At 57.5% G+C, this 19843-nt stretch overlaps 1 protein-coding gene across 1 annotated transcript; it reads left to right on the top strand.

Annotated features, from left to right (window-relative positions):
- Window positions 1-8899: 8899 nt before the first annotated feature.
- On the top strand, window positions 8900-18652 carry LOXL1 (lysyl oxidase like 1). The gene is made up of 7 exons (XM_075045689.1): window positions 8900-10310; window positions 15269-15377; window positions 16574-16711; window positions 17017-17173; window positions 17266-17361; window positions 17558-17673; window positions 18050-18652. The coding sequence occupies exons 1-7, from the start codon at window positions 9251-9253 to the stop codon at window positions 18054-18056; spliced, it is 1683 nt and encodes a 560-aa protein (XP_074901790.1). The 5' UTR covers window positions 8900-9250; the 3' UTR covers window positions 18057-18652.
- The last annotated feature ends 1191 nt before the right edge of the window (window positions 18653-19843 follow it).

Raw genomic sequence — 19843 nt, 5'->3', positions numbered from 1 at the left:
GCTCCCAGTGCAGGTAACATGAGCCACAGCATCATGTTTCTTTGCACCTGAGACATATCCTTCTCCACAGTGACAAAACACCTCGGTCCAGCAATTGCTCATGCTTGACCTCTGCATCTTCAAGGCTGTGTCGGATGCTGCTGGGGACCAGTTTGCACCAGTTCACTCCACGCTGCCCTTTGCAGACCAGTACATCTGCTTACAAGCTATCCCTCTCTTGCCATAGGACCTGGGGATGAGCCACCCTTCCTGTAGACGGACACTGCAACAGGGTTAAACCATCCTTCCCAGCTCTTCCTCATCCTTTTTTTTATTCCCCCTGACCACTTTCCCTCTAAAGCGGACAGCTGGCTGCTCCCTCCTTAACGAGGAGCAGGGCTGTCATGGGGGGAACTTGGGGGGCGTCAAATACATGGATTTTCTTGGTCTTTTCTCTCCAGGGGTGACACCACATGTATGGTCAGGCTCAGCCCATGCCTGCACACAGAGGTGGGTGCCTGGGATGGGATGGGATGGGATGATGAGATGAGATGAGTTGAGATGGGATGAGATGGGATGGGATGGGCTGAGAGTGCTCAGCACCCAGAGGGGGGTGTGTGGGCGAAGGGACAGGATGGGTGCTACATCCCTTTCCCTCTGGGCCAACTCAAGGTGTCCATATGTCCCCTTCCCCCCCCCCTCTTTTCCCCAAGGAAGGAAACTGAGGCATGGTTGGGGCAAGCACCCTCCAGCTTTCCAGTTCCTTCCTCCAAGGCCAGTGAGGCCAACTGGAAAGACTGGGAGCTGCTGGGACTGTTTCAAAGGGGAACAGGGGGCACCTGGAAGAATTGGGCTTTCCTTCTGCTTCCTAGGGATGAACGGCTGGAGGAAACACCTCCTCCATGGGGCAAAGATGTGGCAGCTCCCAAGGGGTGTGGGGAGAAGGATTTGGGGTTGCTGGAGAAAAGAAGGTGCTTGTTTCCCCCCCCCAGCAAACCCCCAAACTGTTGTGGTTTGAGTTTTTTAGCTCCTGTTTCCCAATTTCTTCTCCATACACACCCGGATCCGGAGCTGCCACTTCCATTTCCTCATCAGCAGCAAAGCAAATAAGCAGATTTATATGAAATTTCCACCTCTCCCCAACCCAAAAGCCAATTTCTCTTTTTTTCCCCAGACAGTTCTTGTCACTTTTTCAATTGCTCCTAATGGAGATGTCCATCACGGAGCGCGTGGGCGAGGACATTAACCCAGATATGATTTCAAGCAGGAAGGGATGCATTAATGACCATTTAAACCTGTGTACATAGCTGGTCGGGCTGAAGATGATGGGCTGATTTCTCTTGCTTTCCTGACAGGTGAATATTTTTTCCTTCTCTTTTAAACCCAGCCATGTGCAGGGCTGAGGTTTTTGGGTTGCTCAGGCCAGCTTCAGCCTTGTTTTGGCTGGGGGAGAGGATGAGCATCATGGTGAGATACATCCAGACCCATAGTGAGACCTCTCACCCCTTCCTCCAGGAGAGATTTCATCCTGCAGATCTTCTGCAGCAAATATTAAGGAAAAAAGAAAAAAAAAAAAAAAAAAAAAAAAAAGCAAAAAAAAAGCAGTTCTTCCTAGCTGGGAATAGCAAAAAGGAGCTGGGTTTGGAGTTTTGCTAGTAAAGCCAGGGCTAGCCCACACCGAGTGTCCCTCCAGCCTTGACTGGAGCAGAAAACCTTTTAAGAGTAAGTGCTGAGGTCCTAATGTTGCATTATATAGCATAAAGCAGAGTAATACTCAACCAATTACGCTAATGCTGCTTATTTGGTCTTGTTACAGAGAGTAATTGCTCACCCAGAAGCTATTAAATTAGATAAGAGCAGAACAAACAAAACTATTCATTTTATTCACTATATATTTATACACCTACCACTCCAGAGTGTAAGCAGCCACCGCTCTCTGGGTGTTAGCTATTCCACTTGTGAGCCAGACAAAGACATTTGTCATGGCTGTGGGTGGTGTTTCTCCTTTTAAAGCAGCTGTAGGAAAGACATGGGATGTGTTGGGGTTTATTTATCCTCCCTGCCATCAGTTCAGCTTCCCACTGGTGATTTTGGGGCCTCTCCCAGGCAAGGGGGAAAAAATGACACCTGGGCAGCTGCAGGCAGGACGGCAGTGATGGGTTAAGCCTGGGGGAAATATTAAAACCTGAGAGCAGCCAGAGGGAATAAGGGGTGAGGAGGAGGAAGAAGGAGAAGGAGAAGAGGAGAGCGGTGGGAGGAGGTTCATTGCTCCTGGCGTGGAAAGTGGTTGAAGCATCCCTGCCAGCTGATGCAATGCTCGCTTGGGTTGGGGTGTCTGAGACCCACCCAGTTCCCAACTGGGCTGTGGCTGGGACAGCTGGGACTGGAAGACAGCTTTGCCCTGTCTCTGTGCTACTCAGGATACGGCCCTGGCTCCTGCTCCCTGTTTGCAGCAGCCCAGGGCTGGGATGAAGCCGCGGTGAAGCAGCTGGTCCAGCTCTCCGTGAGCATCGCGTCCTCCTCCTTGTGGTCCCATGGGAAGGATCAGGCACAGGGGGCTGCAGTACCCTAACGAGGGTCTGCTCCTTAGACCGGCTCATTTAACCAGCATTACTGCCAAGAGGGAGATGCTCCAGGTCGTCAAGCTGGTGACTTGCTTTGGAATGTGCTGCTGCTGCACCCACGGCGGGGCTGGGAGTGCCTGGGGAGCATCAGTGGGGGGGTCTGCACCCCCCTGGGACCTGACCAGCATCATCCCCTGGAGCAGCATGGCAAAATTCAGCTGCTTTATTTAGGTTATAGACGTATCCTATAAATAACCCACTCCAGAGAAGTCTGCTGCAAACAACACGCTTTAAAAAACATGTTATTATCCACTCTGCCTCCCTAATTAATTCCATCTCCTGCCATCCATGAGCGAAGCCTGCAGGGTACCTGGCGTGTGTGCTGGGGTGGGACCCCCGGGAGGGTGCTGGGACCCCTGGGGGGGGGGCTGAGACCCCCAGGGAGATGCTGAGACCCTCAGCTGATGCTGTGGGGAAGGGTGAGACAGTGGTGGGTGGTTTTTAGGCTGCTGAGGCTGCCATCTGCCAATGCCAGGACAGCCGAGCCACCTCGGGTCACTCCTTCTGGACAGAGAAACCCTTGATGCCTGCATTAAGATTTAAAAAACAATATGAATTTGCCCATGGGAATAGTGGGTTTGTGTTATTTTAGGGTGTTAGTTGGCTGTTGGGCGTAATGGGTAGAGCCAGGGTGCTGCCATGCTGGATGTGATTAATAATTATGGTGCCTTGGTGGAGGGGAATGGGTGGGTGCGTGGGGGGGAATGTTTGGTTTTACCTGGTGGAAATCAACCGAGTGATGTTGTGAAGGTAAGAAAACTTCCCCTAGGGCTCTGCTGGCTGGCTGTAATTGGAGTGCTTCCCCTGCACGACTGCGTGCAGGCAGCCCTGCCAGACCCAATGGTGCACCCATGGCTGCTTTGATGCCTCCAGGTGCAAGATGCTGGAGAAAAACTCTCCCTTGGCTTCCCAAAAGAAGCTTTAACGCCTTTTTTTTTTTTTCAGCAGTTGATGGAGGGTCCTGAGCCTCTACCCACCTCATGCAGAGCTGGATTAAGATCTCCTCTGCCCCTAAATCCAGCCCTGGACTCAGACACCCAGCTGTGACCGCGGGAGCATGGGAAGGCTGGAAGGGAAGGACTTCAGAGCTGCTGAAGGTGATGACCCCGGTGATGTCCATCCCACCGTCCCCCTCTGGGGCGAGCGTTGTCCCCCAGCAAGGGCTGGCTTGCCCTTGAGGACTGTGATGGTGGCCATGCTCAGGAGATCAGAGGACGATGCCCTTTGGGAAGGCTTGCGAAGGTGAAAAGCTTCACAGACTTTACTCTCACCTCGAGGAACATGATGGATTTTCCCAGCTTAGCTAAGAGCCAGGTTGGTTTGCAAAGCATTAAAGCAATCCAAACAGGCTGGAAACCTGAGGCAGGAGTTTTGGGGAGATAAGGGAGGGAACATTCCTCATGCAGAACCGCTGAGATTAGGGTGATGACAACTTCATTCAATTTACAAGAGCTAAGAGAAACCTCCGGCGAAACGCAGGCGCTCTTGCACGTGTGCTGGGAGCAGGCAGCCACGCAGATTAAAAGGATGTTTCTCCCAGTCACCTTTCATGTCCCCGATAGCTGGTCCTACAGTGAAGGCTAATTTGAGCTACCAAGACAGTTCTCAGAAGCTGTATTTCTCCTTCGCTGGCTTTAGCTAAAACCCTGCAGCTCTGGATGGGATGCTCAGCGTGGGTTGGGCTGGGACCAGAAGCCAGGAATTTGGGTGAAGCCATGGGTCCTGCCAGCTTCATCTGCCTGTGGATGTCCCTGCGGACTGGATGCTGAGGGACAGCATCTCCTGGGGACAGTGGGATTCTCACCCTTCGGGAAAAGAAACCCCCTGGATTCACATCCCAAGCTGCACTGGCTATAAAAAACCCGGAGACGACATTATCGAAGAACTCTGCTGACATCTCTGATGAGGCTGGCACGTAAACAGGGATGCAAATCAGAAGCGAGTTAATTATAAGCTCCATTAAGAACACAGGGGGAAAAGAAAACCACCTTTAATTTCTAAATGTGATAGAGGAATGTCAGTGTAGAAAGCAAGGAGTGTTGCGAGGGTTCAAAAATACTGGGAAACCATAAAGCAAGTTAGGGGAGCATGTCTTTGGAGGACCACCATCCCTTGCAGACCCTCCCCAGCCATCTCTGGGTCAAGTGTAGGGTGGGGAAGGAGGTGGCCAAGCCCAGGCAAGGTGGTGGCAGGGCTGGGACCTCCCTGCTCCATCCCATAGGTTTTTCATGTAATTGCTCTTGAATTTTGCATGATTTGTGGTGTTGCCCAGGTTGGGGAGAAAGGAGGAGAGGAGCCACCTCATCCCAAGTTTGGCTTTTAGTTTTATTACCCCAGATCATCCCCCCTCGCCCTTTTCTTGCCTTCCTGCCTCAAGACTGGGTCTAGGAAGGAAAGAGCTTGCACAACCCTCGTTCGGCTTTGGAGCTCCTTCCCACGGGATGCCATCGCCGGACAAATTCACAGAGGAAAAAGACTTTTAGGGACAAGATGATACAAAAAATCCCTCTGCTGCTGACTGCTGGAGGATATATAGCATCACTTCATGCTCTCCCTTCTCCTATACCTGCCCTGGGAAGCCAGGAATATAAAGGCTGGGGGGATTTTTGTGGGGCAGCAGGGTTTGGCAGGTTTGATGGCTGGGGCTGGGGCTGGAATGACAAATCCACCTTTCCCTGTCTTGGAAATCACCCCATGCTTAAAATCAAGAAGTGGATGGTTGAACAGGAGATTTTGAAAGCATCACTTGTAGCGGCTGACCTCCATGGCTGTCGGCAGCTGGCAGAGAAGAACTTAAGGGCTTGTTTACACCCAGCTGGTGAGTATTTCAGTGGAGATGCAGAGATAAAAGTAATAAAGTGTCTTCCATTTAGGTCAGTGGATAAATGAAGTTTCAAACACATTCCCCTGCTGAAAGCGCTTACCGGCTCTGGCTGGAGAGTTCAGATGAGTTATGTGGAGGAGGATGCTCGCCAGGTTTCCTTGACTGCCAGCTCCTCCATCTGCTGATGGATGCCAAAACGCCGGGTGGGATTTGCTCAGGTCCCAGTGTGAGTGTACCCTGTGCCAGCCAGGGGAAAGTCTCCCATGCCTCAGTTTCCCTTCCCACCTGCCCAGGGCAGGAGGGAGGTAAATGCAGGACCACCCACCCGGGCATGGGGGTGAAAGGATGGAGCAGGAGACACCCCAGCTTCCCTGCGGTCCATCCTGAAGGACAGCTGAGACCTGGCATGTTCATAGCACTTAAGTGGGGTCTCTTGTCTGCAGCTTTCCCAGTGATCAAGTGGACATGGAGAACAGTCATTTTGATTATTTCCTTCTAATCTTTTATAATCCCCCCCCACCTTGCTTGCCTTTTTTTTTTTTTTTTTTTTTTGTCTGGGGAGAACAGAGCCATTGGATCATGGGGAAAGGAGATGATTCCTCTACAGCAGAGGCATGAGCAGGTTTCCTTCTCTGGTGAGGCTGCGGCATCTCTGAGTTTGGCTGATTTGGGGGCAATATTAACAGCAAGAGACTGGCTCCAGCAGGCAGACATGGCTGTCCTTGTCCTCTGTTACCGGCTTAGCTGGGAGGCCTTGGTCCCATCCACTCGTCCCCATAGCCCAGGGATTGAAGAGATGGGGGATGCTGACCTTGCTCCTGGGGCTTGGTGGTCCTTGATATGGCAGGAACCAGAGAAAAGAGGGCGATTTCTGCCATAAACTGTAAAAATTGCTTGTGGGAAAAGTCTGCTGTTCCCTAAAACAACCTGTTCTGGGGCAAGAAAGCGGCGATTCAAGTTCAGTTAAATTCCCCTTTTTCTCCCGCATGCTTTCCCTCGTGTGGCTGTCTTGAAAAATCAAGCCGGTCCTGAAAAATCCGTATTAAAAAGGAGGCAGGAAAATCCTGGGAATAAGCTTTTGGGTGACTTTGATGTGGACGGAGCCAGAGAAGCCTTTGTGCCACTGTGCCCCATGATGACCACACGTCCCCATTAATTCAATAAGGTGACACCCAACTACTCACGTGACTGGTTATCCCAAATTGCCTAAAAATAATACTAACAGGAAACTAGTCTTTAGGTAATTAAGTTGCTAAGTAATTTAGTCACTTGGGAATGAAACAGGTTCACCATATTGGTAATTATTTCTGCAAAGGGAAAACAGAATGGACTGGTTGAGGCGTTGAATTGAAATTTGGGGTTTGAGCCCAGCAGGGAGGGATGGAGGAACCAAAGGTGTGCTGGGAGCTTGCCCCAGGCCAGCACTGCCTCAGTTTCCCCAGCACTGTGGCTTCTCCTCGCCCTCTTTTGGGGAGCCACCCAGCAATGCCCCCAGCTCTGGTGCTGGATAGGGGCACCCACGTCTCCCCTCCTGGGATCTAAAAAGAAGGGGGGAGAAAATGGTTCAGGGGGTCCAGTCCCTCTGCCCCCTTTTCCCACCCCACCTCGGGAGGGGGTTTCTGTGGGGCTGGGGTGGGAGAAGCCGCTGCGGGGGTGGCTGTCCCCGCTGCTGTCACCCCCGCTGCTGCGGCACCGCAAGCGTGGGCTGCTGGCACCATCTAGTGGGGGTGGGCTCCCCCCCAAAACAACGGGACACTGCCCTTCTTGTCACATCTTGGTGGCCCGGGGTCCCGCTTTGGGACGGATACCCTCTGGCCACCCCCTTCCTGCATCCTTTCTGGGGATGCTGAACCCGCGTGGGGACCGTGGGCATGCGGGGTGGGACCCTGCGTGTCCTTAACCACCACCACCACCACCCCCCCCCCCCCGTTAAGGGTTACAGGGCTGGTAGCCTGTCCCCTCAGCCACCGCATCCCAGGGGCATCTCATGGCCTGGGGAGTGGGATGGGGTGCAGAGTCACACAGGACCCCCCCTTTGAACCAAACCTATGGGGACACCCCCATCATCCATCCATCCATCCATCCATCCATCCCCCTCCTGCCCCACACCGGGATGGGAGTAACCTTGTCCCTGCCGCGTGTCCCCGTCCCCCCCCAACATCCCCCCAAGTCCTATCGCCCCCCCAAATCCTAACCGTTTGCAGGGCTCGGGCAACGCGGAGGGGAGCGACCCACGGCCAGTTCTCCCCGTGTCCCCATCCCCACTCAGGACAGGAGGCCGTGGGGCCGTGGCGATGTGGGAGGAGGAGGTTAGGCCAGGCTTTCCTTCCTGGCCAGCGCTGCGCTGCCTATTACATCAACTCTGGTATTTCCAGTCCCTGCGGGGAGAAGGGAGGAGCGCAGGCGGGAGCAAGGAAAAGCAAAGAAATATTGGGGGATGCGGGGAATTGGGGGGTTTCACGGGGCGGCGGGGGGGGATTCAGGCCCTCCGGTAAGGCACGGTACTGGGATCCCCAGTCATCAGGCTGGCCTTGGCCCCTGGCCCCATCCTGGCTCCATCCCCGGCTTCGGGGCTGGGAACGAAAGCGGCAGGAGGGGGGGAAAAGGGGAAAAGGAAAAATCTACACGTGGAAAACACACGTCCCTACGGCCGGGACTTAAAGCAACAGGAAAGTGCCGGGTGGTACAAGGGCAGCTCCAGGGACAGGGGGGTGGCAGGGGTTGGGGTGTCTGCTCCGGCTTTCAGGGTGCTGCCTCAGTTTCCCCAGGGTGGAAGATGGAGGGAAGGATGCTGGGATGCTTTTTCCCAGCCTCATTTCTGCCCCCAAATAGCCCCCTATGGATACCAGGCTGGGGTCGTGGGGCTGTAAAAAGGCCGGGGGGGGTGTGTGTGGTGTGGTTCAGGGGGTCCCCAGGGAGGATGAAGCGGCGAGGCCCCAGCGCTCCTTTTGCACAGGCCCTTCGTTCGGTGCTGCGGAGGAGCGAGCCAGGGCGATGGCCCCAGTGTGGTAAAGGATTTGGGTTTTGCATAGCCGGCAGTGGGGTTGGGGTCCCCCCGGATTAGCTCCCGCCTTTTTGTTTAATATTTCCAGCCCCGAGTTAGCAACTGCTCACCGGTTTTATTCCTTCCTGGAGATTGTTAGAAACGTTTTGTGCGGGATCTGTCCTCGTTTGGGATGCAATACCAAGGGACCTCCCCCTCCCAGTTGTCACAGAGAGACAAATTCTGGGGGAAAGTGCTGGGGTTTTGGCACAGTTTCTCCTTCGAGACCTTTTGTGAGGGAGCGAAGGTGCTTGTCTAGGCCCTCACCCTGGCCCCGGGCCTCCCCGTGGGACAGTCAGCGGTGTGAATTTGAGTTCCTCTGGGGGACACCGGGGTCCTTCCGAGCAGCGGCGTGGGGCAGGATCGCATCGCGTTGCCCCACCAACGCCCCCCACGAGCCCGAACCCCTATTTCGAGTCCAGCGCCTAACGCCGAACCCCGGAGAACTCCGACCCCAACACGCGTGTAACCGCGGCGTCGAGCGCGTTAAGAAAGCGCGCACGACGTGAGATTTCAGGGTTCGCCGTGGGGGTTTTGCGTGTTCGCTTTCGACCCCGGGGGGATGCATTTGGCCGGCAGGGCAGCACCTCCGCGGCCCTTCCTCCCGGAGGGCAGGATCCGGCCCGGAGGCGGTCCTTAGGACCCGGCGGCGGCGGCGCTCGCTCCTCCGCCGCCTCCCCGCTTCCCTCCGCCGCCGCCGCCGCCGCCGCCGGGGAGCGCGGCCGCTCCGCCGGGGCTGGGGGCGGGGGGGGGGGAAAAGCGGCGGAAACGGGCGGCGGGATGGAAGCGGGGGGAGCTTGGGGGCTGTGGGCAGCGCTGGGTTGCGGGCTGTGCCTGCTGGCGGGCGGGCAGGAGCAGGCGGGCGGCGGCGGGCAGCCGTGGAGGCAGCTGATCCAGTGGGAGAACAACGGCCGCGTTTACAGCTTGCTTAATACCGGCGCCGAGTACGTCCCGGCCGGGCAAGAGAGACCCGGAGGGAACCGGTTGTTGTTGGCGGGAGCGATGAGCGGAGGAGGAACGGGCAACGTTCGGCGGCAGGCACCGGTGGTACCGCCGCGGCCGGGTTCCGAGACGGTGCGGGGGCAGACGAGGCATCCCTTCGGTTTCGGGCAGGTGCCCGAAAATTGGCGGGAGGGACCGGTGGGCGACAGTACCGCTTCGCAGCGGGTACGGCCCGCCGGCCGCTCGCGCCAACCTTCCTCCGCCTCGTCCTCCTCCTCCTCGTCCTTCGCCTACGCCTCCGTCGGGCAGCCGGCGTACCCCCAGTTCCCCTTCGCCCCCCAGTACGAGCCCTACGAGGCGCCCCGGGCGTACGACGAGGCGTACACCTATTACCGGGGCGCCGGCGGGGCGGCCGTGGCTTCGGCGGCGGCGGGCGCCAGCGTGGTGTACCCCTTCCAAGCCCGGGCACGCTACGAGGACTACGGGGAGGAGCAGAGCCCCTATAGAGCCCAGGGTTACTACCCGGCGGCCGAACGCCCCTACGTGCCCGCCGCCCCTCAACCGGTCGATGGGCTGGACCGCCGGTACTCCCATAGCTTGTACCACGACGCGGGGGGCTCGCCGGAGCAGGGCGGCCCGGACTCGTACGCCAACCGGCAACCCGCCAGCCACGGCGTCGCGTCGGCGGACAACCTACAAGCTCCCGCCGGGACGGGGTACGGGGGCCAGTACCCACCCTACGAGCCGCAGCCGCCTTTTCGGGCGCCGGAACCTTACGGGGTTCCTCGGCCCGAGCCCTACCTGCCCGCCAGGAGCCCCGAAATGCCGCAAGCCGTCCCCGATAGCCAAGCCCGGGTCAGCGTGGGCAGCGTCTACAGGCCCAGCCACGGCGGACGGGGTGAGTCTGGGGGCTACCCTGGGGCGGGTGGCAGCTCCCCGGGGTGGGACGGTGCCCTGGGTGCTCCTTCACCCGGGGAGAAGGCATCCCCGAGGGCAGAGCCCTCTGCACCCACGTCTGGTGCCGGTCGCTCTCCCAGGATGCTGCCCCGGTGCTACGGGGACAAATGCGGCCGGGCGGCCACCGAGGGGCCGCCAAGGGGCTGTTGGAGACCCTCCGTGTTTTGGGAACGATGTTTGAAGGGGTGAAAAAAGAGAGAGGAAAGGGAAGGGGGGGTGAAGGAGCAAGTCCCAGCGGGGTCTGAGCTTGGGGTGGGTCTGTGCCACGTCCCAGGGTCATCCTGTATTTGTGGGGTGCGCTTGTGACCGTGTCCTCGGTCATCCTGCCAGCAACGGGCTGGCTGCATGCCGTGGGTTGGGGGGCACACTGTGCTCCTGGGGTAGGACAGTGTCGTGTCCCGGGTCGTCCCGGCCGTGTGCCCCGTGCCGGGGCACCATTGCCTTGGTTTACGGGTGGATCTGCGCTGCCTCACCCGGGGCCGATCACCCCCATTGCCCGCCCCGTGCCGGCCACAGCAGGGGACCAAGGTCGCAGCAGGGACGCCGTCGTTTCACGTCCTACTGACCCCAATCCTGATGAAATCCTGTGGCTTTTGGCTGAGGCTTGCTGAGAGTGTTTTTGCTCCGTGGTGAAATTGGAAGCAAGGCTGGAGGGTGTGAGGAGCAGCAGCCTGGGGGATCTGTTCCCTGCCTGTCCCTCGGGAAAGCCATCTCAGCTGGAGCCTCTGACCTGTCTGACCCCATAACCCATCCAGCCCCGTCCCTGGTTTCTGGGAAAAAACCATCCCAGAGGGTTTGTACTGGGGGAAGCATTCGTCCCAGCCCTGCCCCATTGCGTGCGAGCGAGTAAACACAGCGAGAGCAGCCGGGCTGGGTCAGCCCGAGGTCCGGCCGGCCCTGCTGAAGATGTGTGTGAAAGAGCTTGGGGACAGGGTTTGCGCGGAGAGGATCTTCCTCTGCATCTCCCACTGCCTCGACGGGAGCAGCCGCTCCTGCCGGGCAAGGGATGCAAGGATGAGGGATGCAGGGATGAGGGATGCCGGCGGTCCCGTGGCTCCGGGGAGGGGTGCCTGGGGACGGCTGCCCTGCAGATGTCCCGAGGCGACAGAGGGAAGTAGGAAGATGCCTGGCAAGCTTATCTTCTCCCTGTTGGCAAAGGCTGTGTCCTTCAGGGATCCCTGGAAGCTCGGGCAGGAGGTGGAGGTGCTGCGGCTCTGCCAGGGGGATCGGGGTGCTCATGGGTGGGTGGACAACCCTTGCTGGCCAGTGAGCCCAGCAACGGGACACCCACCTCTCGGTACAGAAGCCCCCAGCCTCCTTCTTCACATTTTTCCTTAATAAATCTAAGGAAGGGACTAAAGATCATCTGACCAGTCCAGGGAGGTGGCTCTCTGGGGTCACCCCACTGCCTGGCCTCTCCTCTGGGTCACCTGCTGCTGTCTCCAGCCAAGCTTTGTTTGGGGAAAGCTGTCACCTCCTTGGGGGTCACCAAAAAAACCTCCAAGCCTGTCACCTGCAGGGCCACCCTTCAGGCAGGTTTCTTAATTGGTCAAAACACTTTATAAAGCCGAATCAGATGTTAATTATGCGCCTAAGCTCTTTAAGAGCCTCCTAATCCCAGCCGGCTCCGCCAGGAATGTGCGGCATTCCCAGCCCCTCGCTGGGGCACCTGGGGGGTTAATTAAGCAATTAGATCCCAACAGCTTTTATGAGGGGGTTTACTGGGGCTTGCGTGAGCACTGGGGGTCGGCCGCCTCCCTCCATCCAAACCAGCCAAAGAAGACATCTTAGAAGGTGAGAGCTGAATTAGTTTCCAGCCCTAAATCTATAGGTGGCCAGGCCATGGCGGAGGTGGGAGAGGATCTTCTCATGTGGCTTGGTCAAGGGAAGGGGATAAATGCAGCAGATTGGGCTTTGGCAAGGAGATGGGGAGGAGACACCAAAAGTCTTCACGTCTCCTGCTCGCGACCGCTGCAGAAGACCCGAGCGTCACCCGAGTCTCGCTCAGGACCCGAGTCATCTCATGCAAAGGAGGTCATGGCTGGTGAAATCCAAGCCCACGTGGCATCTAAGCCATGGGGACAGATAGCCCACCCTTCCTTGTGGGGTTCAACCGAGGTGCTGGGTCTTACCGGTGCTCCCCGCTTTTGACCACCTCCCAGGAGGCATCTTCAGGGGCTTCCTCACCCTCACCCCTCCCCAGACCCCTCCTCTCTGCTTTCCTCCATCTCCAGCAGGGGTTTTTTGCCTTTCCCTCGTGCGAACGGGTCGCTCTGGGTTGATTTTTGAATGGGAGTGGGTTTTGGAAATCCCATGGGGTGATGGGGATTTCGGTACCCACTAAGCTTGACTCGTGGTGGCTCCTGAGGATGCCATCACCCACAGATGGGGCACCTGAGCCAGGAGGTGACACTCTCTCTGGGAAAGTCTCCCTTTTGTGGGCTTGGGGATGAGTTTGGGTTGATTTTCTTGCTATCTTAAGGCATTTAACCACCAACGGGGGACTGGGGGAAGATTCAGTGGGGCTGGGAGGGGGGGGATGAAGGGGTGCACCAGGAGGTGCTGGAGGAGGGATGCCGCAGGGGTGGGATGGAGGGACGAAGGGGTGCGTCTCGGTCGCTCGGGGGTGTCCCCAAGTCCCCATCCCCACTGCTCACAGCCACCCCCCGTCGGTGGTCGCTGCATCTCCAGGGCCGGGACCCAGCACTTGCCGGGCACAGGGAGGCAAAGCAGCCGCCCTCTCAGAAAACTGCTGGAGCTGGGATTTTTCGGCTAAGCCCGGCACACCTGCACAAACAGCGCGGCGGGGAGCAGGCCTGCCTTTTTTTATTATTCTAATTTTCATGGTGAATAAGAAGGAAATCTTCTCTGGCAGCTCCCCGGGGCAGGCTGAGGGGCGGAGGAGGAAAAACAAACATTTTCTTGCTGTGGTTGTCCCTTTTTGGAGGCGATAGCGGGGGGCTGCCAGGCCCCCTGACTTGCAGGAGGTGGAAAAGTGCTGGCTCATCAAAAAGGATCAGGCTTTGGCCAGCCCCTGATGGGGACAGTTCGGTGCCCTGCTGTGATAAGGGGACATTTGGAGGGTGATGAGGCCGGATCCTGCCATCCCATTAACCCCAGCGATGCTGGCGCTTGCGGTCTGACCCTTCGCTGCCGGGCCTGAGCCGAAAACCAGGCGTGAGACCCTACAATAACAACGGGGCCATCCAGGGCGAGCTCCGTCGTGGGGGGAAAATAAAACTCCCCGTTGGTAAAGGAGTCGGGTTTCTCTCCGGAGCGTCCAAGAATTTATTATAAACAACAGCGGGGAGGAAAAGCTGGTTTATAAATGATGACAAATGTTCCTCTTGCAAGTGGGATGGGGCCCAGGGGTCTTTCTCCATCACTTTTTTTATTATTAATTTTTTTAAGGGGGGGCGGGGGGGAAGTCTTTCCAAGCTCTCCCAATTTTCTCCCCTGGTGTGTGCGCCCCCCCCCCCCGGGTATTACATCAGCAGCGATGACCAAGCAAGCGGGGCAGGAAACGAGCTCCAATGGAGTGACGTGATCCCTCGAGGGAAGGCAGGCCAAGAAACAAGAAGGCATTGTTCTTTTTGCCCGTGGAAAAAAAGGGAAAATAGGGATAAAGAAATAGGAGGGGAAAAAAGGGAAATGTGCTGGCAAGTGTCTGGGTGCAAAGGGAGGAGCTGATGTGGCTGGAGCGCCCCCCCCGGTCCCTTGAAAGGGGATGGGGATGAGGATGGAGATGAAGATGGGGATGAAGGTGGGGACGGGGTTGAGGATGGGGATGGGCATGAAGATGGGGATGAGGACGGGTGAGGGGGTAAGGATGAGGATGAAGGGTGAGGACGGGGACGGGGATGGGGATGAGGATGTAGGTTAAGATGGGGATGAAGATAGGGTTGAAGATGGGGACGAGGATGGGGACAAGGACAAGGATGGGGATGAAGATGGGGATGGAGATGGGAACGAGGATGGGGATGGGGACAGGGATGGGGATGGGGACAGGGATGAGGATGGGGATGGGGACAGGCCAGTGAGCTCGCAGGAAGGAGAGATGCTAAGCAGAGGTTGTTGCGGAGCAGGGCTTGACTTTGCAGTGGGCTGTGAGAAGGGAAACTGAGGAACGGAGCACCTGGGGACCATCCCCTCCCATCCCGGTCCTTCTCGAGGGGCAGATGTAAGGATGCTTTCTGGGTGTCTGGTCCCGGAGGAGCCTTTGGGAAGAGGAGGTGTGAAAGGGTGTTGCTGGGGGCGGGGGGTAAGTTCTGGCTCCAGCTGGGCTCCGTAATGCTTTTGGAAAGCGAGGCAGCCCCCGCCCGTCCCTGTGGCTGTCTGTCTGTCTGTCTGTCCGCAGCCTGCTCTGGCTTGGCCCCAAGCACAGGGCGACATCAGGAATTGAAGGAGAGGAGGGCTAAAGGCATGGGGGGGGGGGGCCTGGGGTCAGCAGAGCCCCCACTCTCACCCCTGGTTTGGGGTGAAAAACAGGAAACAGGGCAGGAAATAGGACCCCCCCCTTTTTAGGGGCTCTTGTCACCCCCCCGTTCCTGGCTGCCACAGGGGTGGGAGTCCAGGGGCTCGGGGGGACCCCAATAACCCCTTGCAGGGTGGCTGGCCAGGGCTGGGTGTAATCGCTTCCAGGAGGACGGGTTGAGCAATCCCGCTGTAGGAAAATGGAGGATTGGGATTTGCCAGCAGGAACCCGGGGTGGGGGGGGAAGGGGAGGGAGAGGGAGGATTTTCCGTCTGCAGCTTCAAATTAAAAAAACATGGTGGTGACCGAAGCAAAACTTCCCCAGGAGGTCGGGGCTGGCTGCTTCGAGGAGGGCACCGCGGCGTCCCCAAGCCTTGTCCCCAAGGTCTGTCCCCGTCCTCAGGGCTGTCCCCGTCCTCCTGGCAGGTCTCCCCGACTTGGTGCCGGACCCCAACTACGTGCAAGCGTCCACCTACGTGCAGCGAGCTCACCTGTACTCGCTGCGCTGCGCGGCCGAGGAGAAGTGCCTGGCCAGGTAGGAGCAGCCATGGGGGGGCGTGGGTTGCATCCTGGGGCCGGGGGGAGATGGGGACATGGGGGGAGACAGGGGGGTCCTGGGGTGAGGGGGAGATGGGGAGGAATGGGGGACGAGCTGGTGGAGGAGGAGGTTGGAGGAGAAGGATGGAGGAGGGGGAAGGAAAGGGAAGGGAAGAGCAAAGGGGGAAAGGAAGGGAAGGCTAGGGAAGAGGAAAGGGGAAGTGAAGGATAGGGGAGTGGAAAGGGGAAGGAGGAGAAGGATGAAGGAGGAGGATGGAGGAGAGGAGAAGGAAAGGGGAAAGGGAAGGATAGGGAAGAAAAAGGGAAGGAGAAGGATGAAAGAGAAGGATGGATGAAGGGGAAAGGGAAGGGAAGAATAGAGAAGAGGAAAGAGGAAGGAGGAGAAGTATGAAAGAAGGATGGAGGAGGCGAGAAGGAAAGGGGAAAGGGAAGGATAGGGAAGAGGAAAGGGGAAGGAGGTGAAGGGTGGAGGAGAGGAGAAGGAAAGGGGAAAGGGAAGTGAAGGATAGGAAAGGGAAAAGGGAAGAGTGGTGGGGAAGAAGGAGAAGGATGAAGGAAAAGGATGGATGAGAGAAGGAAAGGGGAAGGGAAGGGTAGGAAGAGGAAAGGGGAAAGGGAAGGAGGGTGAAGGAAAAGAAAGGAGGAGAGAAGGGAAGGGAAAAGCAAAGCAAAGAGGAAATAGGAAAGGGAAGGGGAAGGAGAAGAAGGGTGGAGGAGAGAAGGAAAGGGGAAAGGGAAGGAGAGAGAAGGAGGAGAAGGATGGAGGAAAGAATGGGAAAGGGAAGAAGGAAGGGGAAGGAGGAAAAAGATGAAGGAGAGGAGCAAGAAAGGGTAAAGGGAAGCAGAAAGGGGAAGGGAAGGGGTAGAAGGATGAAGGAGAGGAGAAGAGAAGGAAAGAGGGAAGGGGAAAGGAAAGGGCAAAGCAAAGAGCAAAGCAAAGCACAAAGGAAGGGTCTGGCGAGTGCTGCAGGGCAGGGGACCTTCTCTCCTCTCCCTCTTCTTTTTTCATCATTTCCTTTTCCACGAAGGAAACTCTCCCTACAGAGGCGATCGCTGGAGATTTGCCTCCCCAGAGGTGCCAGGGCTGAACCTGCCGGAGCTCCTGTCCCCTGGGGCTGGGGCCAAGGGCTGGGGGGGGTGGACGTTGGCATTGACCTTCCTTGATGTCCCCAGCACCGCCTACACCGCCGAAGCCACCGACTACGACGTGCGGGTGCTCCTGCGGTTTCCCCAGCGGGTGAAGAACCAGGGCACGGCCGACTTTCTGCCCAGCCGGCCCCGGCACAGCTGGGAATGGCACAGTTGCCACCAGTGAGTGTCCCCACCTCCCCTCCATCAGCCCTCCTTTTCATGGCAGTTTTAAGGCTTTTTTAATGGCGTTTCCCCCTTTTTGTGGCTTTGCTTTGAGAGCTTGGGGCGGGGGGGGGGGGTTACCTTACTTCCCCTCTTTGTCCCTAAAGCCACCAAGCTCCTGCAGTTAATGTCCCCAGGGAGGGAGCTGGCAAGCCGGTGTGGACCCACGTTGATGGGCAGCCCCCAGAATCCCATCTGGGGAGGGGACGGCACCATTCAGGGGGTCACCCTGACTCTGTCATCGTCCCTCCCTCCGTCCCCAGGCACTACCACAGCATGGATGAGTTCAGCCACTACGACCTGCTGGATGCCACCACGGGGAGGAAGGTGGCCGAGGGCCACAAGGCCAGCTTCTGCCTGGAGGACACCACCTGTGATTTCGGCAACCTGAAGCGTTACGCCTGCACGGCCCACACCCAGGTGCTTTTGCGGGGGGGAGGATGCTTCAAGGGCTCCTCGGGGTTCACACACCACCCCCCCAGCATACCCTGAACCCCCTTTTCTCCCCGCAGGGCTTAAGCCCGGGCTGCTACGACACCTACAACGCCGACATCGACTGCCAGTGGATCGATATAACGGACGTGCAGCCGGGGAATTACGTCTTAAAGGTGGCCAGGGTCGTTGGGGGAGATTTTTAGGGGCAAACATTACCGATTTGTGGGCGGCTTGGGATCCTCTTAACCATCGGGTTCGGGACCACCCACTTTTTTTTGTGCCATCCCTTTAACACAGGTTTAGGCGCTGCTCATCCCCCTTCTTAGTAATTTTTTGGGGTGTTTTTCCTTCCCTTTCCCCCATTTTTAGGTTCAAGTGAACCCCAAATACATTGTCCTGGAGTCAGACTTCACCAACAACGTGGTGAGGTGCAACATCCATTACACCGGACGCTACGTCGCCACGACAAACTGCAAGATTTCCCAGTAAGGAGATGTCCTTCTGTCCTTCTCTGTCCATCTCTCCTTCTCTGTTCTTCCCTTTGCCATCAAAAAAACTAGAGATGGGGGTCAGACCTGAGTAGCGTAATTCCTTTTTGTCTCCCTTTCATTTGGGTTTTCTTTGCAAACATCAAAAAAAAAGCTGGATTTGGCCAGCAGTGGAGCTGGGGGCTGGTGTCTCGCTCCCTTTTGAGTATTTATATTGAATTTCCTTGTTATTCCAGGGAATAATGAAGCTGACTTTCAAAAGAACCCCCCTGCCGCCTTTGAAATAACTTTTTTGAATGTCTTCCTAAGTGCATTTCTCAAATCCTGGTTTGTTTTTGGGTTTGTTTTTTTTTTTTTTTTTGTCTTCTTTCAGATCTTGATGGGAGCATCGCCAGAGGGACGTCACCTGCCACAGCCTCTGTCCCCCTTGCGAGAAAGTGCCTGAGCTGGCTCCTCTGTCCCACCGGAGACCCCGGAGCCCATCAGCAGCTCCTTGACACCCCCCCAAGCCCCCCCCCCCCCATTTCTTCACGTTAAAAGGAGGGGAAGCGAGAACGACTCTTTGAGATATTTTTTTATACTTAACTTTTCTTTAACCTTCTTTTTTTTTTTTTTCCATTTCCTAAGGGAAACCGATGCTGAGTTTTAGCTGGAATAAAGGCAGGGGCCCATAAATGCTGTATAAATGATGTAAATCGCATATTAGCAATAGAGAGCTCTGTAGTCTTTAACCCCTTCAGCATTTTTGGGGGGGAAGGGGGGGGGTGGTCTCCAGCAATGCCACCTCCCTGGGGGGGGAGAAGACAGCCCAGAGTTGGAGCTGCTGCCCTGGCCGGGATCTGTTCCACTTTTAAAAATAGGGAGGGGAGTCCTTGAGATGACTGGAAGTCTTGGTTTATTATTATTTTTATTATTAATATTATTATTATTTTCACGAGCTTTAAAACCAGAAATCATTAAAACACGTTGCTTTTGAGGGTTCAGTGTCTAACTGAGGCTGCAGTGCGAGGACAACGGGCATCGTGCCACCGCGACAGCCGCCCGAGGGATGTCCCGGGATGTCCTCAGGCCACCCGTGGGATGGGGATCTCTCCGGAGGGGCGCCCTGAGGGAAAGCTGTTGGCTTTTTCCTGTTGTCCTTTAATCCTGGATGCTGGGGAGCAAAGGCCACAACACATGGCGGGGGTGGGAAGGATGTACTCCCCGAGATGCCCCAATTATTCCTTGCTCCCTGCCCTGAGTGGGGAGAGGGGGGTGTGGGACACGGCCACCCTCTCGGTGGCATCCTTTGTGCTTTGGGAGCCACAGCCCTGCCACCAAATCCTCTCCCCCCCCCGGCCACGTCCCCCACACCGTCTGTCCCCCATCGCCAGCTCCCGCTCCCCACTCGAGGCCCGCGTCCCCAGCCGCTCCCGCCCGCCCCGCCCCGCCCCGCCCCGCCCCTTTCCCCACGCTCCGCCCCCGGCGTCTCCGCGCCCCGCCCCGTGGAGCCGCCCCTTCTCCTCGCTCCGCCCATTTAAGCTCCGCCCCTTCGCCTTCGCGCATTGGGGTTGGCTCCCAGCGCTGCTCCGGCCCCTCCCGCTTCGGCTTCGGCTTCGGCTTCGGCTTCGGCTTCGGCTTCGGCTTCGGCTTCGGCTTCGGCTTCGGCTTCGGCTTCGGCTTCGGCTTCGGCTTCGGCTTCGGCTTCGGCTTCGGCTTCGGCTTCGGCTTCGGCTTCGGCTTCGGCTTCGGCGCCCGGAGCAGCCGCCTCTCGTTGCAGCCGCCCCGGAGGACCTCGGCGGCGACGGTGAGTGGGGCCGGGGCCGGAGGGGGTCCCGTGGCGAGAGCCCGGCGGGGGGGCCCGGCCCCGGGGTTCCTGCCCAGCGGCGGGGTCAGCGTTGCCCCCCTCCCCGGTCCCCCAGCACCGCGTTCGACCCCAGCTCCCGCCCCAGGGCCTTCCTTCGGGCCCCGGCCCCGCGGTCTGTCCTTCAGCCCCACAGTCGGTGTTTCTGCCCAGCCCCGTGGTTTTTATTCCAGCTCCAGCCCTGCATTCTTTCCCCTCCAGCCCCAGGGTCTCTATTTCAGCTCCAGCTCCAGCCCCACAGTCTGTGTTTCAGCCCCAGCCCTGCTGTGTTTATTTCTTCTCCAGCCATACAATCTTTATTTCAGCCCCAGGGTCCTTATTTCA

The sequence above is a fragment of the Buteo buteo genome, chromosome 13, assembly GCF_964188355.1.
Source record: "Buteo buteo chromosome 13, bButBut1.hap1.1, whole genome shotgun sequence".
NCBI lineage: Eukaryota > Metazoa > Chordata > Aves > Accipitriformes > Accipitridae > Buteo > Buteo buteo.
Note: the sequence above shows the minus strand (reverse complement) of the source record. Positions and strands in the feature narration are given on the sequence as shown.